Below are 10837 nucleotides of genomic sequence, written 5' to 3'. Positions count from 1 at the left end.
TTATTGTTGGGTCTCCACGTGAAATGGCCATGGACTTCTGAGGCATTCCAGTTGCCTCCTCCCCCTTCCCCCAAACAACAATTATGGCTCCGACAACAAACAATAACTAAAAGCCAAAACCTCACAAGATTATAAACGTTCCTGATGGTTCAATTCAGTGTCTTCAAGAACAAAAACTCAGAGTGGAGCCACCCCAAAAAACTTAACACATATTGATTGCTCTCTATGGCTCTTTGTTGGTCTACACGTTATATTTGGTCACCGAGGAGCTCTGAGGGTTGGCCTGACCTCGCCCAGAGGCAAAAAACTGCGAATTTCTACCATCCAACCAGACGTGGGTCATGTCAGTGTTGGCTCGTTGGTTGCACTGGTTTTTGTCAATATGTCGATTCTCTCCACTCAGCAACGGCAATAATAATAATAATAGACTTGGAATCCCCGTGTAAGTACAGGTAATAAAGACCTCGTGGAGGAAATATTGACTGGTCTGTATTGCTCCCATGTTTCTCTTCCAACAACGTTGTCAGTCTTGAACACTGAAAGATTCTCATACATCTTTTGCGAAGGGTTCCTAAAATATGACTTGGTTTCCAAATCCCCTTCTAATAAAAGGCTCCTCATTTGGACAAGGTTTTGTTTTGGCAGTGCTGAGGATCACGTTAGCTCATCTTATTTGAGTGGCTTGAATGGGAAGCGTAACCACCCAACTAGTAATTTTAATTCAATGATTTTGATGACCCTTATTAGCTGGGAACTTCTTGGAATGACGGCCCTTCTAACGTAAGTTTGAGTTGTTGAACTTGAAGTGAATTCGTGGCTTGAGTAGAAACGAATGGGCAGACCCTAAAACAATTATGCTGAATCATGTGGATTCTAAACTCCTTCCAAGACAATGTAGTACAATTAAACATTTTTAGCCAAGGAGTATAGCAGGAATCACTCGCAAGGTGGTTGGTCGTCGTGGAATTAGAGATTGCAGCCTGGCGCCGAGTGGTTGGTTCTTAGTGGTGATTACGAGATCCTACTCAAGATCCATTTTCATTGCAAAAACGTCCCAACCGTAAAAAGTTAACTCCGTCATTAGCAGCACGTCAGCGTTATGCTAAGAGTAGTAATTCTTAGAGTCCGACGGCCTCCCTCCATGAGTAACACTAAGTACTCAGCGCAACAAAGCGATGGTGGTCCAACTCACGCAACTCCTTCAAAAAAAATCTTTTTTTAACCCACATATGAGACTTAGTTTTGAACATAAATCCCTGAAGAGCAGAATTTTAATCTAAAAATATTCATGGTGAAGATCTTTGGGAGTGATAACTTGGACCAGACGTCCTATTTCCATGGAGTGAATAGGGAATGCCCTAGAGGGCCATATGAGTCATTTCGGCTGTCTTGGGCTGTCCGGGTTATCTCGTGACCAGGTCGAGATGCTTCAGCAATCGGTCGGTGTTTTCATGTGGTTCGCGTGATATCGTTCCAAACTGGATAAGACACGAGATCTGACAATGACGGGTTCGCATCGAATCACTCATCATCCATTCCAAATGACTTAATAAGGAGGCTAAATAGTGAATTGAATGCCAGACAGAATGGATGGTGGTTGGCAGTGTTTTCCAGCTTGATCTCGATTCTCAAGCATTGTCCGGACCATTCGAACGAATGAGATTCGTCCGAGGGGGAGTTTGACATTCATGGATTGGAGTGGGGAAATTAATGATTCCTCTCTTTTGATGAGGCCCCTGGTTTCTTTCCATTCCTTGAAAAACAGAATTCCTCGTTTGATTTGAGCAATTTTTCATCAATTTAATTCCGAATGGAATGGATGGCCCACCACACGCTCGCTTGACTTTCATTCTCATTTGGACGATGAACCACTGAATCCGCGGGTTTCTGACTCTCATTCATGAGCCCAAGAGAGTGAATATCTGACGTTAAGAAGTCCACGGGATTCGCGGGAGAATCAATTCCAATTCCAACAGATGTTTCGAATGAAGGACTTTTTAATCATTCTCATTGCCTCACTCGGATTTGACGCCCTTGGAAGCAGGCCCATTTGCCAATGGTATTTCTTGTTTTGTCCGGCTTTGAGAGGGAAGGATGAAGGTTCCACATGGCATCATTGTGAGGCTTGATGACATCTCCAACAAGCTTGGATGGATGTAAAAGAGCATCATGAGTGATTGCATTGTGCCAGCAAAAACGTTAATCACCAATGACAGCTTCCTTCACAGACAACAACTCATGATGGGCATAATAATCCATCCCTCCTGGCAGGCTAACCAGCCAACCATATTTCTTGCCTCCTGCCAAACCACCGAGAAAGAAGTCGAGAGACGCCTTGGGCGCAGAGTCGAGATGAAACAAAAACCTAATAATGGGAGCTAAAACAAAACAAACTTGTCTCTTCGAACCCAATGCCTCTCAGACCTCTGACAACGGGGATGGAGATACCTTCGTCGCTCATTGGCACAAGCCTTCCGTCCAATGATCCCAGTGCTCTGTGAACTTCCAAGTCATAATTTCCCACACAAACTTGCCCAAGTCATTAGGAGCGCATTCGAGCGAAAATATGGCAATTAATGAATGAACTGGATGGACCAAGAGGCAATAATTTTAAGCTCGATCAAACAGGAAACACATTCTTGAGCCAATTTGTCGTGTTGATTTGGTTCCCACATCTGGAAGGAGAGGGAGATTTGAAGAAAAAGTGTCTCGTCATCATTGGGATGGCTCCTCAATTTCACATCGCAGATCTGGACAAATTGATGTGACATGGCTAAAACCATCCATTCATTCATCAGATCAAGCTCGCCAAAGCATTGGATGCAATCTCGATCCACAGAAGCATCAGAGGGGCGTAGGTCATGAAGACCCTTGTGATTATTTGGCATGTTACTTGCGAACACATTTACGTACACTTAACAATTTGAGGCGGGATTTTAGTCAGTTTTTATGAGAATTACTTACCAATAAAAGGTACAAGACCGTCAAATGATGATAAAAATTGCCTGTTTGTTTTCAAATAATGATTCAATTTTGTCCAAAAAAGGCAAAAAGATTTTCATTACTATTAAAAATCCAGGCCCTGCCAACGATCGCATCACAAATTGCTATGGAGTTTTGAAAACTTCTGTCATTGGCATTTTGAGGTCCCATAGCGTCGTTTTGATTAAAACGGCTTTTCCCCCATGTGAGACACTCCATGAAAAGGACATTATTATTCTGCTGGAACTCATTTGTGAGCTGGGTTGAAAAACATAAAGTTGCCCCATCATGTTTGGACAATCTACGGCGTTCGGGATGGAATACAGAAAAAAACCTTCAGATTCATCTCGTCATGTGAATAAGTTTTCCAAAACGCATCGAGATCCAGTGAGGATATTTTTTATTCAATTGGATCGAAATGGATGTTAGCCATACATGGGTGTACTAGTAATACATGACGCTTACTCGACGCATATTAGATTATAAATCATATTGAACGAAACTGACGACTGGTGTTTGTAACTATACATTATACGTCGTATAAAGGAAAGATATCACAGACATGGTGGTGAGAGAAACAGGGGATTGGAGGGTACTTTTCCGAGTTGAAAAGCTACAGAAAACATACCTGAAAACGGAGAAATTGCAGAGGGGAGAAGAAGAGAAAAGAGGTAGGAGGTCTTAAAGGGTTCTTCTTCTGCCTTGCTCAAGATTGGAACATTGGAAAAAGTGGATGGAGGAAGTGAGAGAGGGGGTTATAAAATTTTCCTGATAGAACGAACGACTCTATCATCACCATAAAAAAGCACCCGACCAATTTTCCCCTGCCTAGTTCTCTTAATTTTTACAAGGCAATTAAATCACCCGGTTAATCTGTACGTCGGAGATTGAGGAACCGTCCACAAAATTGGGAGAACTTGACGCTGAGGTTAGTTTCCGTTCACGTTCACTTTGGGTGATGACGCGATGAAGGGAGAGAAGGAGGGCTGATATTTGGAATTGGGGTCTGAATTCGAAACGAACAATGAGAAACTGAATTGAGGAGAGTCAAGTGGAGCCTGGAGCGGGAGCAGCTCGTTTGTAGATCATTATTACAAGTCTTGGACAAAGATGACCATGAGTAGTGGGCAAGGAAGAGTGGTTACAGAGCACGGATGATCACATGAGAGGAGCGAGCGAGCGAGCGAGGAGGCCTCAGAAACTTGATTTTTCACTCACTCATGGAGCTGCTCAGCACTCCCAAAGCAAGACGGGGACTGCGTGGAGTACTTGAAGGGGGTCCGAGGGTCCACTTGACTAAATTACATGGTGTACAGGTTCACTTTCGATGAAATTGTTCTCCGGCATGAAGAGAAGAGAGACGGAAGATACGAGAGAAGAGGAGGAGAAGAATAAGACGAAGGAATATCTGACAGTTTGCCCAACAATTTTCTTCCCGTTTCAAAAGTTCAGGGGTCGATGGATGGCAGTCAAGGGAGGTGGGTTGACCAGGTTCTTGAATATTCTCTCCGTTCATCATAACGGAGAAGAATTAAAAAATCGTGAGAATCCCCACTCGACTCAGTGGGCCCCAGAGAACAATGGAGTGGAGTAGATTTTCAACATCCCATTAAATGAGTGTCCCTCCTGTTCAAGATTGGATTTATAGCCTGGCCTCGTCTTCCATAATTTCGGCTCTCCTTGGGCAGTTCTAGATATGAATGGTCATGGTTCGCGTGGAGTCCTGCTCATCGGGCGTGGTGGTGGTGAGGACACTCTGATAAGTGGAACTGCCCATGCTTCGGGTAGCCATGGACTGGTGAGGGTTGTAGGTCTCGTATCGGAATGAATTGGTGTCGGGAGAAAATGCTGACGTGTTCAAGATTCGAATGTCGGGCAGGGCGTAGCGAAGCTTGTCCCAGAACAACTTATCACCCCATTGTAAAACGATCCCCGTTTTCATGTAAAGTCTCAAGTCTGGGTCCAAATCCCGTCGACTTGCAATATCACCCAAGAGGATCACAATGAGTTTTTTCCCACGATTGCAACGCAAGGCCGTGTGAAGGCCTGATTTGTAGTCGTAGCGCGACCATTCACACTTAAGAAAATGTTCAGACAAAACGATCACAGTCCGACGTGACGCTTCGGCCGCCTGGACAATCGCATCGGGGATCTGGTGGTAGATGTGATGATGGTGATGGGGATGATGTGCTAGTGGAATCCCGCCCCCATTGATGTGGTGAATGGCCGGAAGGTCCCGATAGAAGAGGCACAATTTGTACTGCTGACTAGAGGTCTGGGAGAGTTCTAGCTCTGGGGCCAAGACTTGGCGGAGAAAGGCCTCGTCCTTGGCACTGTAAGCAATGAACGCGTCAAAGATCTTATCAGCGTCGTCCATGATACCATCAATGCGGTGGAAGAAGCGGATCCCATATTTGCTATAGAGCCAGAGACGAACCTTGTTCCGGTACAAAAAGACAAGCACCGCCAGGATAATGAGGAGAACCACCACGGCAATTACCGAGAAGAAAATGGGCAGGAAATCGAACAAGATCTTGCTCACAATCACGGAACCACCCGAGTCGTTAGTGTCATCCTTGTTATCTGTGGCATAAGCCAAGTCACTCTGGCCGTCGCCCATTGCCTGCTGAATGTGAGTGGTGGCCGTAATGGCCGATTCCTGGAGACAATTAGTAATGTTCAACATGGACGAGGTTAACACTTCACTCCCGGCCTCATTCGAAGACACGCACATAATGTTAGACCCATCTAGAACAGTGGCTCTATTGCGCACCAGCCAGAGACGGAAATTCTCCATAAACCGGCACGAGCAAGACCAATGATTTCCAGCCAATTGAACACTCTTCAAGTTGGGATTGAGTGCTAACGTCCAGACGGGAAAGTCGATGATCTGGTTTCCATGTAAGAACAGCACTTCCAAACTTCGGAGGTCCTCAAATGTCGCATTGCTCACGCTGTGGATGCGGTTGTTCTCCAAATGGAGCTCCCGAAGGAATAAGAGACCATGGAACTCGTCACCTTGGAGCTTGCTAATGGCATTGTCCTCCAAGTGGAGCACTTCAAGCGAGGCCAGTCCATTGAAAGTGTGGTTGTCCACAATGCTGATGAGGGAATTGTTCAGATAGAGCACTTCCAAGTTTTTCCGACCAATGAAGGTGTGAGACGGCAGCAGTTCCAGGTTGTTCCCGTCAAGAAAGATCTCGGTGGCATCCATGGGTAATTGCTCGGGGAGCTCCCTGAACTCAGCATTGGAACATTCGGCAATGTTTTTGGTCCAGGAGGTGTCATGGTAGCAAGTGCAGTTGTTTGGGCAAGTCATTTCGCAATCACAAGCATCGTAATCGCAACAGTGGCAGAGAGCAAAACAGTGTGTCTTGTAACTGCAGAGAAACTCCTCTATGCGAGCGTCCACCAAAGGCACGAAACTCTTGTCCCTTGAGTACATGAGTTGACAATAAATGGACTCGAGGTCGGCCACATGGGGCAAGTTCTGTAAGGCATTGGCCTCCTCATTGTTTATGGACTTGAACCAAGCCATATGGCAATCACACCGGATGGGATTCCCGCCCAAGTAGAAGTTGGGTAACTCGTGAGGATAGAGGCCATTCGCCATCAGCGAAGGACTGGACACCATGTCTGGTTGATCCTGGGACAACCGCAAGCTGTTGCGGTCCACCATCTCCAACTGATTAACTGACAAGTCCACTTTCTTCAACTTGGACTTCTTGAAGAAAGTGTAGGGCACGAGAGTGGCTATTTCATTGTCATTGAGCAGCAAGGTCTCCACATTATTTGGAACATTCTGGGGACCGAGTTCCTTGATTTGATTGAAACTCGCGTCAATGTGCTTGAGTTGGGACTGGCTTTCGAGGGAGAAGTAATTTTCCAGTGAGCGGATCTGATTTTGATGCATGTCCAACCACTGGAGAGTGGTGGGCACCATGGCGTAATCGAAAACAGATATTTCATTGGCCGACACGTTCAACCATGTCAGATTGGGCAGATTCTGGAAGAGCCCATCAATCCGAGTCAACTTATTACCATCCAACCGAAGAGCTTGCAAAGGCTTGTTTGAGTCAAATGCACTCTTTTCGATGTCCTGAATTCGATTCAGAGACAAGTCCAACACTTGAAGAGCAGGCAATCCATCCAATTGAGAGGAAGTGACGTTGCTCAAGCTATTGCCACTGGCCTGAAGTCTCCACAAGGCCGGGAGTTGGAGCTGACTAAGGTTCTTCAAGTGGTTATGGCTGATAGCAAATGATTGGAGATTCTTGAGATTGTTCACGGCGGTGGGAATGACACCCAAGCGATTGTGGCTCAGATCAAGCACTGTGATGCGCGTGGCATTGTTAAAAAGGGCCTGGGGCAGTTCTTGGATGTCATTGAAGTCCAAGAGCAGGTGCGACAAGTTGGGGAGTTTGGTGAAGATCCGACCTGGTAATTTCGATGTGAGATCATTGTGGGAGAGAACGAGGGATCTGAGGGCGGGCAAAGGGAGATTAGGTAGCCTCGACAGCTTGTTATGACTCAGTTTGAGCGATTGGAGTGCATTCAGGCCGCGGAAATCCCTCGCTGAGTCAATGGAAACTAATGCATTGAAACTGAGATCCAGGAAGGTGAGTGCCTGGAGATTATCCAGTAGCGGAGCATCCACGGATGTGAGAAGATTACCCGACAAATCCAATACCTCCAGAGATTGGCTCACTGGCCCTTGGAGGAGGGTCGATGGCAGCTCAACCAGGCTGTTATTTGACAGGCTAATCCTCTTGAGTCGCATTGCATCTTGAAATAGATCTTCGGGTAAGGAGGAGAGTTGATTGTTGGCCATATCCACAAAGTGGAGCCACGTCTTCATTCGCAAGATATTTCCCTTGAGAGAGCGAATATAATTGTTGTTGAGACGGAGTTCCTCCAGTTTGGGCCAAGTCTTCGAGGTCAGATACTCGGAGGAGAGATGGGACAAGTCATTGTTGGACAAATCGATCTTTTGGACGGACTCCAGGCACGTCAGACTGCTCCCCAAGTCGGCAAGGGTGCCAATTTCATTGAGGGACATATTGAGTGACGTCAGCCTCGTCAGTGGACAGAGGGCGTGGGGTGAGAGGTAACGGATGTAATTGCCACTCAGATCGAGATGCTCAAGAGCACTCAAGCCCACAAAAGCGTCCGTGCTCACGGAGAGCACCCCTGCATTGCGGGTCTTCACCGTCAGCGACCGCAACTTATCCAACCCATAGAAGGCCCGAGGAGGGATGGCTCTCAAGTGACAGCCATCTAAAGTGAGCTTCTTGAGGTGTTGGAGGCTCCGGAATCCATCAGCCTCCAATCGACTCAGTGAGGGCTCTCGACACCTCACGGTGAGGCTGAGAGTGTGCTCGGAAGGGACCACCGAGAAATTGGTTTTCTCCTCAGCCGAGTTGATAGCCGACAAAGAACAGATCAGAGCTAGACCATCTTCAAACGGAGACGGCTGACAATCGTCTGGCACTGGGGGCGGGGCACCATCCGCACCACCACCAACCAGGAGGCCTCCCAGGGTGAAAATCAATGAGCATGACCATAACCAGCTGGACATGGAGTAGACAATGCCAAGACGGAGGATAACGGATGGCAAAGCGGATCGAGATGATCCTCGTGTTCCATCATGGAACATCGAGCCACTACGTTTGCGCTTCATTCTTGCAGTCCCATTGGAGCGTGCTCCTCCTCAAAACATCGTGTTCCAAGGTTCCACCATCGAACCGAGGACTCAGTTGTGCATGAATTTCCGGCTTAGTGCCTCCTTCCTTGGACAACGAGGAAGTACCATCTCTTCTTATCGACAGAGGAGTCAGTTAATTGGAGCAAGGAACCCAAAACATGCCTGGAACATAAAGAGATGGGAACATGCTTTAGATAAGAGCGCACACTCGCCTGGCATGGAATACTACATGAATACATCAATAACAGCCACGGCATCGAAACTTAGCAAGGCTAATAGACTCTGGACAGATAATCGTTTATGGCCCATATGCAATCCATAGTCCACTCGACATTCAACGTGCCTCATCTATTCATCCCTTGACCTCATTTCAACCTACCATCCCAAATAAGTCTAACACAATCCAATTTGTTAAGGTTCAGATAAACAATATGTCAGGGAATCTCCCCCCGTTCCGTTTCAATCTCATTGAACCTCTTTCCAACCTATGCTCGTCTCTGGCATTGCCTCAATTTTCACTCAGGGCCTGTCATTATGATTATTGGCCATGGAGTTGGCAGAGACAAGAGCGAAAAAGAGGGCAAGACGAGATCTTCCGAAAGAAGATCAAGAATGAGAGGTCAATACGTATGCTCCTCCAACCAATAACACCAATCCCACAAAGGGTCGATGAAATTTAGGATTTCCTCTCGATTCCCAACAGTCAAACCAACTTGGCAACGATCTAATGAGATGCAGAGAAAAGTCTCGTAGTTTTGCAAAAAGAAATCGCCTGGCACGCGTCTAGATTTAGGGAATCTATTGGGAGAGGATTTGTTTTCCCATTCCATCTCGTGCTCCGTGGATCATTTCCATAATTGTGAGCACCACTAAAGCAGCTCGGTTCAATGTGTGCCTGTAACGACAAGCAGAGTCGGAGCATTGCATCCCCACGGATGCAACTCATCGCCCAAGATGAGCAATTCACGAGTCCGTTTCCCCTCTACCAATAAACTCTCGAGCTCGTTGGAAGTGACTCAGGAAGAGAAGAGCAAGAAGAAGCAGAGGAAGCCTCTCTCTCTCTCTCTCTCTTACTGTCTCTCTTGGCTGAATTAATTAATGTGTACACATTTACATTTATATGGCAGTCAGGAGTAAAGACATTCTCCTGCACAGCGAGTGGGTTTCTTCGCTAATTCTCTGGCAACTCTTGGTCGACATTCAATTGCACCCAGAAGACGGCCGTGAAAGCGAATTTGTCCCGCTTATCGGACTCGCGCAGGCTTCAAATCTCGCTACCATTTTCTAATTGCTCTTTGGTTCTCTGGTTGTCTGTCTGGAAGGTAGCGGAGGCAAAGTTGGAGAAACTAACTGGTTGTGGAGTCGAATATTTCAAGTCAGGACTGGTCCTTGTTGTGGTTCAGAATGAAGGGATAACCCTCAGATACTGAATGACGGAGATGGAGATCGATCCATCTGGCTTCATCTCCATATCACTCAATGGAGCACTAAAACGAGCGATCCTATCTTGGTTTACAATCGTAACCAGACAAGAGTACAGTGCATATACTCGGATGTTCAATTGGAACGTGAAGCGGCTAACTGGATCAGGATATGTTCCAATACAATTCGGGATCTGTCTGTCTCTGTGTGGCATGTTAAGCACGGACAAGGGAAGAGGGAAGATAATTTACCATTCGGGTTGGTGCCACTAATCATTTTACGGATTAGCGCCTGTAGAGGACTACAATTGTCTGCTGGCTCACATTTCCCTGACTGTTCCTTGGTTAGTTCCAAAGTGGGTTTCTGTTTGAGCCATCACTCTGCCTGTTGTCCAGAGGATGTGCTCGGATGCCAATTTCCAAGGATTATCAGAGCTTTGTTCCGACAGGACTTGTCTTCCTCTGCTCTTTTTGACGCGGTATACTTTGCAGAGCAGTACTTGTCCATGGACTAAATGATATCCGAGAACCCCAGATGGAACCAAGAGACCAGGAGAACCCGCGAGGAACGAGGTGGGACCCTCCTTTGGGTCTCACCACCAAAATGGATGTGCATGGATTAGTTTTAACTGGAAAAGAGGGGGAGGGCGAGAGATACTATTTTAGATTGTCCCAGAGACCCAACATACATAAACTAGTGCCAAACTCGAAAACCTTTCTCAATGTTTCT

At 46.5% G+C, this 10837-nt stretch overlaps 1 protein-coding gene across 1 annotated transcript in view; it reads right to left on the bottom strand.

The window, feature by feature from the left end:
- Nucleotides 1-3365: 3365 nt before the first annotated feature.
- The window catches only part of LOC131880493 (toll-like receptor Tollo), a 54734-nt gene continuing 47262 nt past the window's right edge, over nt 3366-10837 (bottom strand). The window contains exon 2 of the mRNA XM_059227153.1: nt 3366-8848. Coding sequence (XP_059083136.1) covers nt 4673-8662 — 3990 coding nt within the window. The 5' untranslated portion in view covers nt 8663-8848 and the 3' untranslated portion in view covers nt 3366-4672. The remainder of the gene's footprint in view (nt 8849-10837) is intronic.

Source organism: Tigriopus californicus, chromosome 5, assembly GCF_007210705.1.
Source record: "Tigriopus californicus strain San Diego chromosome 5, Tcal_SD_v2.1, whole genome shotgun sequence".
In the NCBI taxonomy this organism is placed as follows: Eukaryota; Metazoa; Arthropoda; class Copepoda; order Harpacticoida; family Harpacticidae; genus Tigriopus; species Tigriopus californicus.
Note: the sequence above shows the minus strand (reverse complement) of the source record. Positions and strands in the feature narration are given on the sequence as shown.